At 36.7% G+C, this 20,492-nt stretch overlaps 2 protein-coding genes across 4 annotated transcripts in view; one reads left to right on the top strand and one right to left on the bottom strand.

The window, feature by feature from the left end:
• Positions 1 to 932, bottom strand: part of LOC110733210 (serine/threonine-protein phosphatase 6 regulatory subunit 3-like) — a 36,113-nt gene extending 35,181 nt beyond the window's left edge. Inside the window, exons 1-2 of one of the 3 annotated variants that reach the window (XM_021913222.1) lie at positions 661 to 932; positions 432 to 510 (exon numbers count right to left, since the gene is read on the bottom strand). In XM_021913222.1, coding sequence (XP_021768914.1) covers positions 432 to 470 — 39 coding nt within the window. In that variant the 5' untranslated portion in view covers positions 471 to 510; positions 661 to 932. Of the gene's footprint in view, positions 1 to 431; positions 520 to 660 lie in introns of all 3 variants that reach the window. The other 2 variants (XM_021913221.1, XM_021913220.1) reach the window with 2 other exon arrangements.
• Positions 933 to 11,356: 10,424 nt separating this feature from the next.
• Positions 11,357 to 12,969, top strand: LOC110733245. The gene is made up of 3 exons (XM_021913261.1): positions 11,357 to 11,644; positions 11,732 to 12,083; positions 12,170 to 12,969. The coding sequence occupies exons 1-3, from the start codon at positions 11,357 to 11,359 to the stop codon at positions 12,967 to 12,969; spliced, it is 1,440 nt and encodes a 479-aa protein (XP_021768953.1).
• The last annotated feature ends 7,523 nt before the right edge of the window (positions 12,970 to 20,492 follow it).

Genomic DNA, 20,492 nt, shown 5'->3' with positions numbered 1-20,492 from the left:
GAACGATCTTAAATTACTAATGCATTCTCATAAAAATTGGGAGAACCGAAAACATATTTCCTAAGTCAACAAAATGAAAAAGAGCCAGCTGGGCAGGGCTACTGGCTACAAGCCTACTATTCAACTGAGTACTGCGAGCAATTGATAAATACAAATCGAGTAGTCGAGTACCAAACTTCTGACAAATTTTAGCAAAATTATACCACATAACCACACACAATAAAATTATTTCGGGATAGCGACACGTTGCTTCGGCAAGCAAAAGTAATTCACATTAGAAATTCAACCACAAGAATAAGGTGATCAGAAATACAATAGGTCGTCTGATTAACAGATTCAACAAGTTTATTAGCTACTAGCAATTCACAAGAATCAAGTACAAAAAAATATTAAAAAATACAAAATTTAAAAATTGGATCTCAATAACTCACCGGAGATGCAGTGGACAAACCCGCCATACGCCAAAACATCTTGAATTCGCCTTTAAAAACGCGGTTCCCAAATTCAGATCTAAAACAACTAAAAACCCTAATTAAATTCCCAAATAACAAGTAAAAATAAGAAATGAATTCATACCATTGTAATGGAACCCTAAAATCAATGAAACTCCTTCTCCTAACTAAAATTAAAGCCAAAAAGAGCAACAGATACGTATCAAACCTGCGAAATCAGATTACCTGGAATTGGCAGTAAAATCGAATACAATCAACTATGATTTTGGGGAAGAAATTGAGGGAAACAACATAGAAAAGAATCAGAGAATTGCAGGAAAGGAGAGAGAGAGAACGAGAGAAGGGTTGCTAAGCGCCGATCTCGAACTCAAGAGCGCCTTGCAAAATATGAACTTTGGTTTTCGTTGTTGTTATGATTGCCTTTTTTAAAAAATAAATTTTTTGGGGTCTGTTTTTCTCAATCACAACTTGATCGAAATGAATTTTAATACGAAAAGTAACGATCAGTTACCCTCTCTCACTAGATTATAATTTGTATGTTTTTATGGTTTTTTGAAAGGCCTTGTTTGGCAAATGGTTGTTGGCGGTTGGCTGTTGGCTGGTTCACTTGGCTTGTTTGACCAGCTGGAATATTTGGCTGTTTATAATGGCTTTTGAAATTGGTTGTCTAAGTTGGCTGTTTACAAAAGTGTTTGGTAAATTAATTGGTGGTTGTTGGCTGTTTATTAGATAATTTGTGGGCCAACATGCCAAAAGTCAACAAAAAAGCTACTCAAAGCAGCTTTTTCATTTTGGCTTAAAAACCAGCTTTTTCGCTGACTAAAAAGCCAATTACCAAACACATTTTTTGGCTATTTGACCACCTTAAAAAGCCAAAAGCCAAAAGCTAACCAAAAAGCCATTAAAAAGCCAATTACCAAACATGGCCTTTTAATGCCCCGTTCTTTAGAGCTGCTCTGCTCAGCTTTGCTTTGCTCCGCTCTGATGAGCCCTGTTCTGCTCTGCTCAAATCAAATCTGCTCTGCTCAAATCAAATATGCTCTACTCCGCTCTGCACTCATTGCTCTGCTCTTTTTTCAAATAATAATTAATAATAACAATAATAATAATTTATGTTCAATAATAATAATTAATATTGTATTGATGATAAATAATTTATTATTTTGAATAATTATAATAATTATTAATATTAAAAATAATTATAATAATTATAAATATTAAAAATAATTTTAATATTTATTAATCATAATAATAATTAATAATAATAGTTATCATATTAATATTTAATAATTCAAACTATTAAGAATTAATATTTAATAATATTATTATTTAATAATTTCTAATAATTATAACAATTATTTCAAAAAAAAATAAATAATAATAATAACAATTAATAACAATTTCTTTTATAAACATTTGATATTATAATCACAAATTCATTGACATATGTTTCTACTATTAACATATGTTAAATATGGTATACATATATTTATGTTTTCACTCACCTAAATCAATGGTATATGCACTTAATAATAGTAATAGTAATAGTAATAGTTATAGTAATAATAATAATAATAATAATAATAACAAATAATGATAGTATAGTAGTAGTAGTAGTAGTAGTAGTAGTAAGTAGTAGTAGTAGTAGTAGTAGTAGTAGTAGTAGTAGTAGTAGTAGTAGTAGTAGTAGTAGTAGTAGTAGTAGTAGTAGTAGTAGTAGTAGTAGTAGTAGTAGTAGTAGTAGTAGTAGTAGTAGTAGTAGTAGTAGTAGTAGTAGTAGTAGTAGTAGTAGTAGTAGTAGTTAGTAGTAGTAGTAGTAGTAGTAGTAGTAGTAGTAGTAGTAGTAGTAGTAGTAAGTAGTAGTAGTAGTAGTAGTAGTAGTAGTAGTAGTAGTAGTAGTAGTAGTAGTAGTAGTAGTAGTAGTAGTAGTAGTAGTAGTAGTAGTAGTAGTAGTAGTAGTAGTAGTAAGTAGTAGTAGTAGTAGTAAGTAGTAGTAGTAGTAGTAGTAGTAGTAGTAGTAGTAGTAGTAGTAGTAGTAGTAGTAGTAGTAGTAGTAGTAGTAGTAGTAGTAGTAGTAGTAGTAGTAGTAGTAGTAGTAGTAGTAGTAGTAGTAGTAGTAGTAGTAGTAGTAGTAGTAGTAGTAGTAGTAGTAGTAGTAGTAGTAGTAGTAGTAGTAGTAGTAGTAGTAGTAAGTAGTAGTAGTAGTAGTAGTAGTAGTAGTAGTAGTAGTAGTAGTTAGTAGTAGTAGTAGTAGTAGTAGGAAGCAGCAGGAGCAGCAGGAGCAGCAGGAGCAGCAGGAGCAGCAGGAGCAGCAGGAGCAGCAGGAGTAGTAGCAGTAGGAGTAGGAGCAGTAGTAGTAGTAGTAGGAGTAGCAGCAGCAGCAGTAGTAGTAGTAGTAGGAGCAGCAGCAGCAGTAGGAGTAGCAGCAGCAGGAGCAGCAGCAGCAGCAGTAGTAGTAGCAGCAGTAGGAGCAGTAGGAGCAGTAGGAGCAGGAGCAGGAGCAGGAGCAGCAGCAGCAGCAGCAGCAGCAGCAGCAGCAGCAGCAGCAGCAGCAGCAGCAGCAGCAGCAGCAGTAGTAGTAGTAGTAGTAGCAGCAGCAGCAGCAGCAGCAGTAGTAGTAGTAGTAGTAGCAGCAGTAGTAGTAGTAGTAGTAGTAGTAGTAGTAGTAGTAGTAGTAGTAGTAGTAGTAGTAGCAGTAGTAGCAGTAGTAGCAGTAGCAGTAGCAGCAGCAGCAGCAGCAGCAGCAGCAGCAGCAGCAGCAGCAGCAGCAGCAGCAGCAGCAGTAGCAGTAGCAGTAGCAGTAGTAGTAATGTTGAAATCTGCTCTGCTCGGCTCGGCTCGGCTCTACTCTGCTCTGCTCTGCTCGGCTCTGCTCATCTCTGTGACAGGTTAAAGTCGTAATCATCCAATTAAAAATAATATCTAAATCCACTAATTATGTAGATTTGGAAAAAGGGTCGAACCACGGGAAATGAGTTAATTTATTCCTAATTAATCAAAATAATCTAAATTATCAAGTAACCAAATTGTTATTATAAAAGGGAACTAAACTACTAAGAGTAAAAGTGAGAAAGAATAAAAGTAGGAGGGAAATAAATGAAATAAAAGCCTAGGGCATAGGTCCACCAATAAACAATATTGCAAGGTAAAACATAACAGTCAATCATCAATGCATCAATTAATCAGATCATAAAGGGTTTTTGCTACGTATTACAATCACAAAGTTAATTTACCGGTATTAAATCTCATCTCTTGAATCTCGACTTAACCATTTATAAATTAGTCTGCCTACTGAAACTAAGTTTAAACATCAATTCTCATCTCTCGAATCTCGAATCAATATTGCTAAACTCATACAATTAAACCAGGCCTAATCTAATTGCATAGCATTAAATCAATCGATAGGAAATTAATTAAGCATTGACAATCAATAATCATAAATTACCCCTTCATTTATTGGATCCCCACAAACCCTAGAAGGGAAATTACTCAGACATTATTAATTCTAAACTAAAGTAAGCAAGTCACAAAGGAATGAAAGAATAAAATTGCTGAAATTAATAAAGAAGAAATCGTTACCAAAATCGACGGAACTACAAAGTGGAGTCAAGAACAATAGTAAAGTTGAAAGAAATCTAGAAAGAGAAAATAATCTAAGTAGAGAGAAAGTCTAAGAAAAGAGGTACTAAGCAAAAGCATTAATATCGTACTTAAAACAACAATCTCAAATTACTCCTAATTAGAAACTAAGAAATTGCCGAAGAAGTCTCCCCAAAAACACGCGCTCGATCGGGCGAAGGGCCGCCCGATCAAGCCCGCCTTTTTCTTCACACACCCTTCTGAACAGCCGCGCCCGATCGAGCCAATGCTCACCCGATCGGGCCCGGCTTTTTCTTGAGGCTTGGAACTTCGATTGAGCTTTCTTCTTAGCCCAATCCGGATATTCACCTAGGATCTTGAATACTCGGTCCAACGCTCGTATTCCACAAGTCGAGTCCTTTATCACCGGCTTGATGACTCTAACCGGTCTTGGGCTTCAAAAACGGTCGTGCTCCTCCAATGTCCATAGTTGCTACATTAAAACCCGGGAAAATGCTCCTAAAGTGCAATTTCCTACAAAACTTAACCAAAACTACGAAAACACTAGAAAACACCAATTAGTAATAAAAGTGGCTCTAAAGAGCCAAAAACACTACTAATTATGAATAAGGGACGGGGATAAAATACTATATAAATTAGACACATCAAACTCCCCCAAGCCAAACCTTTGCTTGTCCCTAAGCAAAGAGCTCATCAATGAACATATAAAACATGCCTCACCCCAAGTAATCAAAATCAAGCACAAACGATTCAAGGAAAATCTAATAAACATGCTTCAATGTCAATCAATCTCATTCATCTAATCAATCTTCCTCCCCGACCAACAATTGTCTAGTTGAGCAAACCACATGAGCATATAGAATTCAAGACTAGTGCTCACACACTCAACTCTCATTTATGTGGCGAGTAAAAGATGTACTCGATCGCTCTCCATCTCAACCCCTTTAATGTGAACAATGCCCTCCCAACTCACACTCTCGTGTGTTTAAAAAGATATACACTCAATCTACTAGTCGACTCGAAATATGTCAAATCATAATTTGCATTGATAAACAACACTTTCACATTCTTACAACTCTATGCACAACGGTCGGAAGGTCTTTAAAGCTTGTAATGTAAGGATAGGGTAAAGGGTAGGAAACATTTAGGAAAATGTGGGAGAAAAGCCATGCTTAAGGGAGCCATATACTAACAAAACCCTAGGTCAAAATAAACAATGACCAAATCATCTCCAATCATAACTGAACTCCACAAAAGTTCACCAAACAATCCCATACATAACAACAATCCCAACACTTACACATTTACTCACAAAAATATGATAATAAAGAATTTGAGTGAAATAAAACAAACTTTGAACTCATTCTTTTTTTCTTTTTTATCAAACTTGAACTTCTTTTTTTTTTATTTCATGAATTATTTTCTCTTTTTTTTTTTCTTGAGCAACTTTCACATAGAACATTTGAATATTTGAAATAATTTTTTTTCCTTTTGCTCTTTTTTTTCTTTTTATCTCACATTGGAAATTTTTTTCATTCTTGAACAACAAACCATCAACAATTTTTCCAACCACAAAATCAAAAGAACAAACACTCTTCTTTTATTCCCACATTGTGCAAATAATATGCACACCACAACTCCCTCACCTCACCAACTAATAGCTCCCCCAAGCTAAGCTTGGGACTAGTAACCAATGGGGCTCATATAGGCTTGTAATGTGGCTAAATAATCAATAAAAGGGCACAAACAACAACATGGGTAGTAAGAAGGGAACAAATGTATCTAATATCGTCTGAAGGCTACCTAAAAGAATAAATGTCTTCGTCCTCCTCAATGTGCATAATATTGAGCCATACAAACATTACTCATAGTTGCAAACCAATACTCAAATTCCTTGACATACCAGGAACTATCACACAATTCCTAATCAAATCAACTAGTCAAGCACTATATTCACAAATAGTTGGCAATATTGACGCATGTTTAGGCATCCGAACAATCAAACTTCAAATCATGATCAAAAAATTCACAATGCTCATTATCATATACCAAGAATCAAAACAATATTTTTCAAGTATGGGGCACAAGGAAACATGATTTACAGTTCATTGGAACGTATTTTTGGATTTTTTTTATTTTTCAATTTTTTTTGTATTTTTCATATAGGAAAGCAATAAAAACTACACTAGAAAGCAATTAAATCTATACTAGAAAGCAATAAATAAAGAAAAGAGTGAGAGAGTTATCATATGTACAAGATCATCTCCCCCCAAGCCAAATCAAGCAATGCCCTCATCGACTTGGGGGTGTAGCTAGGAGTAGCTACTCCTCATCATCATCCTCGTCCATCCTCGAGTAGCCACCTCCATGGCTAGAGCCAACACCTCCATGGCTCGTACCAACGCCACCATAACCCGAACCCCCTGCAAAGTAGTTAGGATCCACATTCCCCCCAATCCCACCAAAAGGAGCATCGGCCCTATAACCATGGACCGAAGAATAGTCCACATAACTACCATAGGCACCGGGGGTCGAATACCCTCCTTGGGGGTATTGAAACCAGTCGGGAACAAGAGCCTCTGGGGGGGGGATAGCCCCTCGGCATGCATAGTCATTGTACATGGGGTATAAACCCCTCCCTAGGTTTCTCTCCACATACCCAACCCTTCTATCTAGAAAACCTACTCTAGTGTCCAGATTATGCACCAAACCCTCTACTCTTCCCTGTCCCCTCTCAATCCTATCAAGTTGGCTCCTAAAAGCCAAAAAGTCATATGGGGCATGAGGGTCAATGTTATAATCAACGGAAGAGGTATGATGTCATGTGTGTAAGGTTGGGGTGATGGTTGGAATTGAGGTTGTGGGTGGGGTGGTGTATGGTGAGCCGCTTGAGCCTCCACTTGACCATCTAAGTCGAATGTGTAGGAAGGCTTAACCTTCTCAAATTTAGTCAAGGTGGGGTTAGGTAGCTTAAAGGCTTGGTCTCTCCTATCCGACTCTCGGTGGATTGTCCACCATGTCTCACCACCCATGGGTAGGATCCAGTTAAGGCCTCCTAGGTAAGCAAGATCCATAAGGGTAGAACCCTCTACTTTCCTATGGCCGGTCGGGGTGAAACCTAGATGTTTGACTGCAATGTGGGTAACCAACCCACCAAAATAGATAGGTGCCCTAGACCTACCCCCCTCGGCCGCATTATCCGCCCTTTTGAAGTGTTGGGCTATCCTATGCGATATGTTCAATTTTTTGGTGCTAGGAATCATATTAGGAGGCCAACAAATTTTAGCTCATCCCTCCTAACATTAGCCGGTTCATGCCTCCCAAAGATGGTGAGGCCAACAAACTGTTGCCAAAATTTTGGCACGGGATGTTGAATCCAAGTTCCCTTGGCATGTTGGAGGTTAGTTAAACCCTCCCCTGTGACTTATTTATAGACCACGGTAATATGGTCTTGGCAAGGTTCAATGGATTTATCTGATTTTAGCTCAAACAATTTACCAAATTCTTTCAAAGTCATTCGCACATCATTGTTAAGCGATCGGAATAAAACATGAGTAATCAAAGCATTAGATTTAATCACATTAAAACTAGAAATGAATTTCAAAGTCAAATACTCATAAGTGTCATAATGCATTTGAAAAAAGCCACTCATTCCAATACCTTTGAACAATTTTTCTACCGGTTTATCAATTCCCAATCTAGACAAATGTAGGATGATGTACAAAGCGAGTAGAAATTACCTGCCTCTGAATGAGGTTAAGCATCCTAGCCCGTTATTCGGTTGAGGTGATCACCACCTCGATCCACCCCGAAATTTGGAGTTCTGGGTCAACCATTGGTTGTTGTTGTTGCCTCGAACTTTCACCCCTTTGTTGCCTAGATCTCTTGGAAGCCATTGGAGTAGGAATTTGATGAATTTGAAGCTTTCTCTCTCTTAGGGTTTTCACAAATATTGAGAGAAAGTGGGAAAAATTGTATGGAGAATGTAGAGGAAGGTGAGAAGATGAAGATTATGTGAAAATTTATGGGTTTTAATGGGAGAATTTGAGGGGATCTTGAAGAGAAAGTGAGTTTGAAGGTATGAAAATGGAGTTTAGAGAGAGAAAGAGTGAATGAAGAAGATAAAAAAAGGAGGAAAAGAAGGTAAGGGAGGAGAAAAAAAGTTAAGTAGGACGGCCTAAATTAGGCGCGCCCGATCGGGCGAATTACGTGATTCTGGAAGTTGCAATTGCGCGCCCGATTGGGCGCGAACTTGAAGTAACTTTCGCCATCCAATTCGCCCGATCCGGGCAAGGTTCGCCCGACATATCTTTTTCCTTAACTCGATTTCTCAAAAAATGCGCCCGATCAGGCGAAAACTCCGAAATTTCTTCACTTGCGCGCCCGATCGGGCGAATTTTTACTCAATTTTGGCCTTTACTTATGCGCCTGATCGGGCAAGCTTCGCCCGATCGGGCCCTTGCCCAGCTTAGAGTACATAATTTTTCTACTTTTTTCTCTTTAAATCTCTTTACTTGTTGATTCAATACCTGTACAAAAACACTTTGGAAAGGTAAAATTGCACTCTCCTCACCTCTCTAAAAAAATAAAGGGAAATTCTCTTTGGTAGACCTATATTATTTAAAATTCTCAGTGGTAAAATTAAAAAAAAGTAAAAATTCTTGGTAGACTATGTTTTAAAAAGTTAAGTCAATGGTAACCTTAATCCATGTAATAAGCCATTGGTTAACCATGGTTAATCATTATAATAAAAAAAAACCTGGAAGTTCCTAAAATACCCCCATTTAATTACCCCCAACCACAAATGTCAAATCATTTTGTTTCCTTGACTTCAAACGATCAGCCTTCATTCTTCATTACTTGCGCGACATTGATGAACGTTCTGAAGAAAATCGAAGGTTGAGTCTCAATTTTTTGAGCTTTAAAAGTTTGGGCTTTATAAAACAATTGTTCTGGGTATTTTATGTAATTAGTAGTTGGGATTAAACACATTTTGATGGGAAATTGAGGAAGGTTTGAGGGTTTTTGTTCGTGAATTACGTGGAGTGGAATTTGGTTTGTGCAAGACGATCTACATCAAAGTTCGAATTTTTTCAGAGAATCTCACCATTTATCCTTAATTGAAGCAAGGTATGTGTTTTTTTTTTTGCATATAAGGTTTATTCATGCTCTGTTTTTTTGGTTAATGGGGTTATATATATGAAATGTGGTTGATGGTATTGGTTTAATTTGTTTGCCTAGGGTTAAAGTGAACTTTTTTGTTTGTTTAGGGTTAAATTATGTGGTAATATGTTGTATTGGTATGTGATTTTGGTCAGATTCTTATACAATTGTTTTTTGGATGTTGTTTGGTTTGATGATGCAGAATGGTTGATAAAATTGTACTACAATTTCAGTACAGAGGTATTGATGTGTCTGTTGTGGTTGATGATGTTGATAAGGTTAATTTGATAGACCTCATTGTAGAGTACTAGGAAATTGCTAAGGAGAAAAATATAGAAACACCAGACCACCCCACCTTTCAGTATGTGTTCAAAATGAAGCATGTATCTCTACTTAGTGATGCTGATTTGATGAAGATGTTTAGTAATTTACCTGAAAAAACTGAGATATACATATGGGTTGGGTGTGGTGCTAAAGACAGTAAAGTTGTTGCAGCTGCAAGAGCTTTAATGAGTGGAAAGCAAAAAGTGAGTGAACCTGTTGCTAATCCAGTAGTTGAACCTAAAGATAACCTAGTAGTTGATCCAGTAGCTAAAGTAGTAGCTGATCCTAGGAAAAAACTCAAACCTAGTAAGAATAAGCAACCTGAGAATGTGGAAGCTGTAGTAGTAAGCAAGGCTGACTTTGATAGACATGTAAAGAGTCTAGGACAGTCAAAGAAGGTGAGTGAACCTGTGAGTGAACCTGTGACTTTAAATTATGACCCAGATCAAACTTGGCCTGAGTTAGAAGCTGAATTGGAAGCAAACCCTATACCTAAGGGGAGAGGGAGGGGGAAAGGGAATGACAGAGTGAGAAGGAGAGCATCTGAGAGAGGGAGAGGCAAAGGGAGGAGTAGAGGGAGAGGCAGAGGGAGAGGGAGAGGGAAAGGTAATGCCATGGAGGATTGGTTCAATATTTCCCCTACACCATGGCCAACTGAGCAAGAAATTCAACCCCAACAAAATGACCAAACTGATGAACCAAATGAAAATCAATACCAACTGCCTCATGATATCATCACACAAAATACCCAAGCCCAACCATCTACACAGTCCCTGATAGCTCCTTTGCAAAACATTGGTGAGTTTGGACCTAGGGGTAACTTAGGTGAGAATCAATCATCAAATTCATCTAGAGTGTCTGCCTTTTTTCAAAAGAGAGTGCCTAGAACAACTGCTAAGAGAAAAGGGATTGTGATTAGCATAAGTACAAGTGGGGGGGATAGTGAACAACAAAATGGGGATCATAATAGGAGTAGGGAGGTTACTGTTAGCTTAGGTGAAGAAAATGATACTGCTAGTCTGGCTTTAGTTGGTGAGGAGGGTGACAGTGAAGATGATGGGTACAATCCTAGTAGAGGGGATTTTGGTGAAGACATGAGTGATGACTCAGAGAATGTGAGCCTAGACGATGAAGATGACTTGCCTAGGGATGAATATGGGCCAATGATTGAAGATAGTTATGATCCCTTTGAGGATGAAGAATTTGAGTGTGAGAATGAACAGGACAACTATTTAACAAAGCTATATAATAATGGAGAGGTGTATAAGGATGAGGGATTTGGGAAAATAGTTCTCAAGGAATGGCAGTTGTTCATGGACAAGCAACACCTAAGGGATGTTGTGAGGGATTACTGCATCCAGTGTGGATTTGCAGTTGTTTTTGAGTGGGCTAGCAACAAGAGATATTGTTGTAGATGCTCTGATGTGAACTGTGGCCGGAGATTAGCTGCTTCTGTCCTTCCAGATGGGTGCACTTGGGCAATCAAGAGTATACAAAACCCAGAACATACATGTGCAGGACTGGAGACAAGGAACAGTATGGTGAATAACAAGTGGGCTATGAGAGTTTTACTTGAAGATATAAGGGCAAACAATGATGTTCCTGCCAAGGCTTTGAATGAGTTGCTGTGGAAAAGGTATGGAGTGACAATGGCACAAAGCACACTGTATAGGGTAAGGACAAAGGCCTTACTTGAAATTCATGGTGGGCATGATGTCTCTTACAAGGCACCGCCTATGTACTGTGATGTAATCAAGAAGCTTAATCAAGGTTCTTTAGCAAACTGTGCATGAAAGAGTGTAGGTCCTGATAGACCAATGGTGTTCAGTAGTATATTCATTGCCTTTAAGGCTTCAATAGATGGGTTAAATGCTGGCTGCAGAAGCTTAATTGGAGTGGATGGAGCTCATCTCAAGGGCAATTATGGTGGGGTGTTATTGTCTGCAATTGCCATTGATGGAAATAATGAGTTATTTCCTGTAGCATGGGCAATAGTGGGAGCTGAAGATGCTGACAGCTGGAAGTTCTTTCTATATCACTTGAAGAGTGCTCTAGAACCAAGTGGCAGAGGTGATAATTGGTGCATAATTAGTGACAGACAAAAGGTATTCATCCTAATCCCCTAGTTTGGCTTTAATTTCTCTATACTTGGTATATAATGTGAACACTAATTACTTTGTTTGTCTTTAAAGGGTATTGATCCTGCCATTAGTGACATATGGCCCAAAGTAGGCAGAAGATACTGCTGCAAGCACTTGGTCAAGAACTTCAAGAAGAAATTTCCTGGTTTGCTGATGTTCCAATTATTTTGGAAGGCTGCTGGAGCATTCAATCCATTCACCTTTAAGAAGGCAATGAAAGCATTGCAGAAGGCAAATCCATTAGCACTTGTTTGGCTGGCAGAGCTTGGACCACAATCAAGATGGTCAAAGCATGCTTTCAATCCAGAAGTCAAGTGTGATACAAATAAGTCAAACTTTGTAGAAAGCTTTAATTCTACCCTAGGCATTGATAGATGCAGACCAGTCCTGACTCTGTTAGAAGGTATTCTCACCTTACCTTACTTATTTGATGTTTAGTGAATTCAATATCAGTAATTGCTTATCTATTCATCCTTGTTGCTGTTTCAGGTATTAGAAGAGTGACAAAGGTGAGAATGGCCACCAGAAGGGAGGCATGTGAGAACTGGAGGGATGATGTGTGTCCTAATATCATGAAAAGGATGCATGTTATTAGCCATGAATTAAGGACATGCAAGAGTTTGAAGTTTGGAGATGGTGAATTTGAAATACTTGATGGAAGATCTATGCTTCCAGTGAACCTAAGAGAGAAGACATGTGTATGTAATGCTTGGAAACTTATTAGATTGCCTTGTAAACATGCCATGAGAGCCATTTTGCACTCAAATGAAGACCCTAGGTTCTACATAAGTGAGTGGTATTCTGTCACAAGGTATAAATTGGCTTATGCCAACTCTATCAAGGCCATACCAGATGTGGATCAGTGGCCTAACAGTCCTTATCCAGAGATTGGCCCACCAACTATGAAAAGAGGAATAGGGAGACCTGCAAGGAATAGGAGGAGGGAAGAGGGCGAGCAAGCCAAAGGGAAGAGGTCCAGAACTGTCAAGTGCAGCAAATGCCAACAGTTTGGCCATAATGCACAAACTTGCCAAGGTGGCTTGACTGGTAAACAAAAGGTGGCCCTAGGTGAAAGCTCTGCAAGTCAGACCAACAAAAAACAAACAACAAGGAAGGGAAAAGGGGCATCTATGAGCCAACCTGAACCAACAACAGTGGCATCAGAACCATTGAGAGTTTCACCAAGGAAACAGAGAGCAAAGGGTCCTATCTCAGCATCACAGCCATTAAGAGTCTCACCTAGGTCTAAGAGAGCTAAAGGAGGGGTCTCAGCTTCACAGCCTGCATGATGTTTGTCTTAGGAGTAGATAGATGCAGAAAAGTGCTTTTTTTTTTTGCTTCTTAGTTGACTGTATGTGTCAAACTTGAAGATGAACTGTTCATGATGTCAAATTCTGTTTTTTTTTGGACAAGACATTTAGATTATGGGTTGATGTAATATCAGCATTATTGACTCTTAATGCAGTACCAGTTTCATGTGTCAAAAATGCTTGCAAAAATTGTGTAAAAAATGTGTAAAAAATGCTTGCAAAAATTGACAAAAGTAGTACCAATTTCATTCATCATCATGCATTTAACAAACCAAATTACATCAGTTCCATACCTAATACATAACATCCAACATCAAAATTCTACTTCATACTAATACACCAAAGTCATCACTTACAAACAACAAATAACATAATAAAACACATTATCAAAGCAATCTTCACGATTAGTTTGATGAAATTCATCAAATCATCCAGCTTTGAAGTAACACCAGCAACACCACCTTGTTCAACTTCCAATTCATCACCAACCCTTATTATATCCTCCTCCTTCAACCACGCAAAATAATCGCACCCTCTGCACTTGAAAAAAAGTCTTCTAGGGTTCTTTGCGGTTCCTGAAATCTTCACAGCAGCCACTTGAGGGGGAGAACAGTCGCAGCGCATATGCTTAACCCAAGAAATCCTATCGTCCATGGTGATTGGCTTCAAGGAAGAAGAAGAATGACTGTTCTTCATTGCCTCTTAGACAGAATTTGGGGAAATCGATTTCTAGGGTTCTTACAAAAAGGGGGAAATCGATTTTCATTCATATAAAAAGGGGGAAATCGATTTGGAGGGAAATCAGGTCTGCCATTAGGGTTAAGTTAGTCATTAGATGCTTAGTTAACCACAGTTAAGCTTAAAATGGCTTATTACATGGATTAAGGTTACCATTGACTTAACTTTTTAAAACATAGTCTACCAAGGATATTTACGTTTTTTTAATTTTACCACTGAGAATTTTGAATAATACAGGTCTACCAAAGAGAATTTCCCAAAAATAAAAATAAAGGAAAGGAAAAACTAGTCTAGAAAGCAAGAAATACGGGTTGCCTCCCGCAAAGCGCTGGTTTATCTAGGTCTCGCACGACCCTCTTACCACATTGTATCTCAAGATGAACCGGAACCGATTAGGTGAAGTAGTTCAACCGCACCAATCGTAGCCCCTTCATGATATAGCTTAAGTCGTTGACCAGCATCCTAACATGATACTAGGAATCAAAATAACAACCTAGACATGATTTCTATATCATGATAACAATGTAAACAATTAAAGCACTTACTTGGATGCCTCATATCTCTTTCTAATAACAAAATACACATGTTAGTAACTTCAAGGAAAATATTAAATCAAACAATTAAATTAAATAATTGAAATAGAGATTTGGGACCAAACCCTCAGAAATCAAACCTTTCACGTCTAGGGCGAAGGCAACTTCGAATTATGCTACATGTGTCTAGATCTTGTGAATGCGGAATTTTGTTTGAGAAAAGGCTAGTTTAGAAAAGAGAGAGAGAGAGAGTATCAAGAATTTCTTGATGAGAGTTGGTGAAAATTAGATGGAGAATTGATGAGAAGAATTAATGATTGAAAACGGAGGTTTTAGGAGGCTATTTTTTAAAAAAATCAGCCGGATATAATAAAAAACGAATCAGTGTTTCGAAAAGAATTAAACACGACGCTGTCGCCAACACGCGCCTGTCGCCAGACGCCAGACGTGTCGCCAAACGCCAGGTTTGTCGCCAGGCAACAAACGTGTCGTACGGCGCTGCAATCAATCTTTCCACGCGTTTTTATATTTTGATAAAATTTAAGCGTACGAGAGGGTAAAACTGTAATTTCCTTAAAATACTTCTTTTATTCTAATTAAAACTCTTAAAAGTCAATTTATCAATGCTAATTAAATTAGGATTCAAAAGAACCTTCTAGAAGATTCTAGAAGACTATAATCAATCCTAATTGCATTAGGAATGATAAATCAATAATAGGCCCTCCTCTAGATCATTGGGCCGCATATAAGAATCAAACCGGGCCCAGTTTAGTAATTTGGTCATAACTTCCTCATTATTCATCGGAATTGGGCTTATAATATATCGTTGGAATGCTCTTTTCGAATCGACCCAACTACACCATTATTGGACCCTTGCCATGGACTAAACTAAACTGGATTGGCTGTTTTTATAAAATAGGTTTTCAAAAACAGAGAGAAAGAGAAGAAATAAAAACTAACCGTAACACTAGACTTTCCACACTTTCACTTCATTCGATTATGATTCGACGTGAAAGGTACTCATCACTGGGTTTGGTTTCGTGGAGACAAAAATGGGTGTCTACAATAACATACAATGCTATAGTCTAGTATGATACTTGAATATGAAGAATATGACTACTAGAATACGATGCAACATTGCAGCAGATGGTCAATGACCACTTGATTTGTTCCCAACATAAGGTCATGTAGTGGCCTAGTTGGTGTAGTTACATGTCATTATAATTTGGAGAATAATGCTGAATTATAATTGGTTAAATAATAAAGATCTTGGTTATATGTTGGTGGGGTAATTTGATTTGGTTAATAAATTGTATAAATGTTCACATAGTGAATGGAAAATGCACCTGTAATGGTTCTAAATCTCTAATTAGTTGTTGATGTTGAGACTTGCAAATTGATTATAATATGTTGGAATGTGTTACAAAATCTGGTTGTCTTGCTTAAACTCTATATTCAAATGCATAGTATACATGTAATCTAGCTTGTCTTGCCTAAACTCTAGATTTGATTGCACATTTTAAACGTAATCTGGGTTGTCTTGCCTAAACTCTAGAGGCCCTCATTTTCTTGCATTAGATATTGTTTTAATAATTTAGTATGACAAGTGTCATTTTTTACAATGACCATTTGCTTTTTGATAGTTAATATTTATATTTTCTTTTCTATTCTTAAATTGTAGCTTGTAAGTTATGGATCGTATAGGTTGAATGTGAAGTGGAGGTAAGGGAAGGACTGAAGAAGTTATGTACGAAGGAGCACCTACTTCCATGTGGAATATACATACGGCCATCATGTGATACATAGGAATGACAGGTTTCAGAATTGTTTGGACGTCTTTGGTACACCTGTAAGGAAAGGTTGGAGTGTTGATAATGGAAGAAAGGAAGCAGGAGGAGGTTGTGAACAGTCCGAAAGCAGGTATGGTATTCTCAAGCTAGGTTGAGGCTGATAAATACTTTAGGCAGTATGGGAAGTGTAGGGAATATTTCAAGCATTACCCCAAACTTGAACCCCATTGTGATCATACACTTAAGCATGGTGGCGTCCAAAGGGAAGAAAGCTAGAGCAAAAGAGTCGCCAACAAGTTTTAGGAACTTGTAAACCGTTCACAGGGTGAAGGTTACACCCCTTAACGATCCAGGAGATCATTGACTCCAATAGGTCTGGAACCATGATTGGAAGTTCGGGGATGAAGGTACGAATCCAATCTAAAAGAGAAAGAACTTGCCCTATAAAATAAGCCTCTACTTTATTTTTCTCGTATTCATGTGCGCTTTCTGACTAACATGCAATCAATAGGTTTACCCTAAACCCGTTTAATCTATGTTTGTTGAATTTTAATGCACAAATAAATCTATTATTGGTGATCACTTGAGTTATAATCAAATTAACCCTAAACAAGATTATTAATTATCTTATTAAGTGTGATTACAAGTACCAATTCCCTTTAAACATGCATAAAAGGCGTGATCAAGCAATAACAATAAATATAAACAAGCAACAAAATAATAATCATGATAATCATAATCAAAATAATCATGTTAAAGCATAATATATAATAGCAAGATCCTAGGCATGATATTAACAAGATTAATAACAAACCCTAACATGTCACTAAACAATAAAAATCAAAGATTTAGCCCTAACATGATACTAACATGCTATTAAGAAAGAAAATAGGAAGCATCACATAAATCATAATTGATATAAGGAACTTATTGTTGTCACCCTAAACATGATACTACGAAAAGCATCCTAACATGATACTAGGAATCAAAATAACAATCTAAACATGATTTCTATATCATAATATCAATTAAATAATTAAATCACTTACTTGGATGCCATATATCTCTTTTTAATAACAAAACTAGCATAGTTCCCGTGCGATGCACGGTTTACAAATCAACATATTAATTTATAATTTAACTTAATGATTAATAACGGAATCACTAAAATTAACAAATTAAACATTCATCGTTGTATATACACACAAATAAAGACTCGCAATAATGATCAATGGATAAATTAGGAAATGACAATGTAAATATTGTATATACAAACAAACATTCATCATTGTAGTAATACTTTACGATCCCTTAAAAAATAAAATAAATTTTTAAGTTATTCTCATTTCTAATTTATTTTTAATTTTTCTAAATTGTGGGTTTCAATCCAGTGAAAAATGCAAACTAATAATAAAATTCATGATAAAATATTTTTTTTTCTATGAATAAAGACTTTATGTAGGTTTTCCTTACAACAAAAAATTTAAGTTTGAAACTAACTCTATTTTTTTTATTAGTTGCAACTAATAAGAAATTTTTTATATCCCATAAATAATGCACCCTTGTTACAACTTGCAAGCAAAAGAAACATGGGTAATATTAAAAACCAAATATGTTGAACATTAGTATGATTCATATAAATTTTAGAATATGTTCACTCAAATACCTAGCCAACCCTAGTACATACTACTCATCATGTTTTTTTCAATTAAATTTCTATTTTTAAACCCCGCATAATACCCGTTTTGCATTACCTCGAAAATGACAATGAACATACACACAAATATAGACTCACATAATGACCAAGGGATTAAGAAATGACAATGCAAATAATATTTTATATTCTCGTCAATTATAAAATAAAATTTTACGTTATTCTTATTTCTAATTTACTTTTATTTTTTCCTAATTGTAGGTTTTAGTCTAGTAAAAGAGTCAAATAAAATAATGATAAACACCATAATAAAATATTTTTTCCTATTATAAAGGTTTTATATAGGTTTTACTGTACACAAAAATTTAAGTTTGACTTTTAAAAACTATTACTAACTCCCTTTTTTATTAGTTGCAACTAAAAAATATTTTTATATCCCATATATTATACCTCTTTGTTGCAAGTAATACGAAGCAGGGATAGTATTTTTTTTTTTAAAAAAAATGTTGAACATTAATTAGTATGTTCATATAAATTTTAGAATAGGTTCAGTCAAGTACAACCCTAGTACATTGTACTTATCATGTCTATTTATTCAAAAAAAAATAATCATTTTTTGACTCCGGATAATACCTATTATGCATTAGCCCAGAAGTAACCCTAAAATAAACTAAAAATACGAAGATAATGAAATAGAGTAATTATCAACATATTGTTGAACGTGAATAAGTGTAGTTTAATTAAGAAAAATATTACATATAGTGGCAAAGTTGATGACAAATATTATTATTCCAAAATTAATTATATATACTATGAAAAAAGATACTCCGTATTATAGTTATAATAAAATTATATATATATAGGTTATATTTGAATCTATCATTTCAAAAAATTGTTAGTAATATATTAGCAAAATTCATTAAATATAAGTTGCCATAAATGAACTTATTTCCAAATAGTTTAGATTCTATCAAATTTTATTAACAAAAATTCTAAATCAAAATGGTTTATATAATAAATTTGGGAAATTCTCTTTGGTAAACTTCACTTTTATAAAATTCTAAGTGGTGAACAAAGTTTTATAAAATTATCTTTGGTACTCATAAACTTTTTATAATTATCAATGGTGTCATTAATTATTATATTTTATTAAAAATTTAACTGTAGTTAGGTTTTTTTATTTATTTTTTTAACAATAACATTTAACTATAGTTAGGTTTTTAATTATTTTTTTAATAATTTAATAATTATACTAAAATTTTTAAAAAATAAAAAATCAACCACCCCTTCCTCCCACCCACTGCCAGCTCCCTCTCCCCCGGTGCCTGCGGCCGGCGCCCCTACCCAACCCCCAGTGCCGGCGACCCTATCCAGCTGCCGGTGACTGACGACCCTACCTTCTCTCTTTCCCCCCATCCCAACATCGCCCAAACCACCACCTCTAACCCTCCAATAGTCAGCCACCTTAGCCCAACAGCCACCCCGAAATCTTAAAACCTCTCCCCGTCCTTCCACCTTAGCCGGAAGCCCTTCGTCGGAAGCCCAGGTTCCCACCCCCACGTCGGAAGCCCACCATAGCCAAAAATATCACCCTGAAACCCTTAAACCCCAAAATCAAAACCCTAAAAATCGATTTGGGGCTTTTAATTTTGGGGTTCGATGTGGTGTTTCGGAGGGTGGAGATGGCAGGGCTAGGGACGGTTTGGATTCGCCGGTGCGGGGATGACAGTTTGAACGCCGGCGGTGCGGGTGGGGGGGGAAGGGTTTTTGAGGGAGAGAGGAGGTGATTTTCTGATTGGGGAGTTGGTGGTTCATGGGAATTGAAGGTCTCCTGATATGTCTATTTTATATAGTGTTTTATCCCTGTCCCTTGGTCGTTATTAGTAGTGTTTTTGGCTCTTTCGGGCCACTTTTATTACTAATTTGTGTGTTCTAGTGTTTTTGTAGTTTTAGTTGTATTTTACAGGAAATTGCACTCTTGGAGCATTTTCCCGGGCTTTATGGATCGACTACGGAAGCTAGAAGGACACGACCACTTTTGGAGCCCAGGATCGGTGAGAGCCGGTGATTAAGGGCTCGGTAATTGGGATCACGAGGCATTTGGACCAAGTATTCGAGACCCGAGAGGAAATCCGGATTGGCCGAGAAATCTAGCCCAATCGAAGTCCAAGCCTCGAAGAAGAAGACCGGGCCCGATCGGGCGGTTGCGCGCAAAGGCACCCTTAAGGAAGAAGCGCGCCCGATCGGGTGAGCGTAGGCTCGATCGGGCGCGGCATGCCAGCAGTGGGCGTTGTAAAAAGGCGGGCCCGATCGGGCAGCCCTTGGCCCGATCGGGCGTGTGTTTTCTTAGAAGCTGGTTAGTTTAGTTCTAATTCTTGCTTTTAGGAGAGGTTTAAATACGATTTGTACGGAATTAATAGTTACTTTTTTTTCTTAGACTTTCTCTCTCTACTTAGTATTTTTCTCTCTCTTAAATTCTCTCTAAACTTTTGTTCTTAATACTTCCTTTAATTCCAGATTTATTTTTGGTACAATTTCTTCCCTTTTTAATTTCAGCTATTTTAATTGTTTTCTTGATTATGCTTTTAATTATTTACTTGATTAGCTTAGTTATGATGATTAGTGAGTAGTTCCATTCTAGGGTTTATGGGGATCCATAATTAATACGAAGGGATAGTTGTTATTGTTGATTATTGATATTGCATGATAATTTCCTATTGAATTGTTTTAATTCTTTGCAATTAGATTATGAATCGAGCAGATGTAATTTGATTGTGAATGTTTAGC

The sequence above is a fragment of the Chenopodium quinoa genome, unplaced genomic scaffold (assembly GCF_001683475.1).
Source record: "Chenopodium quinoa cultivar QQ74 unplaced genomic scaffold, ASM168347v1, whole genome shotgun sequence".
NCBI lineage: Eukaryota > Viridiplantae > Streptophyta > Magnoliopsida > Caryophyllales > Amaranthaceae > Chenopodium > Chenopodium quinoa.
The sequence above is the reverse complement of the archived record's forward strand: the minus strand, read 5'-3'. Positions and strand labels throughout refer to the sequence as shown.

What these genes read in the sequence shown, in the direction of transcription:
- LOC110733245 (XM_021913261.1), top strand. Translation starts at nt 11,357, where the DNA reads ATGGTGTTCAGTAGTATATTCATTGCCTTTAAGGCTTCAATAGATGGG. An exon ending in TAATTAGTGACAGACAAAAG is followed by an intron (nt 11,645 to 11,731) that starts GTATTCATCCTA and finishes TTGTCTTTAAAG; the next exon opens with GGTATTGATCCTGCCATTAG. An exon ending in AGTCCTGACTCTGTTAGAAG is followed by an intron (nt 12,084 to 12,169) that starts GTATTCTCACCT and finishes TTGCTGTTTCAG; the next exon opens with GTATTAGAAGAGTGACAAAG.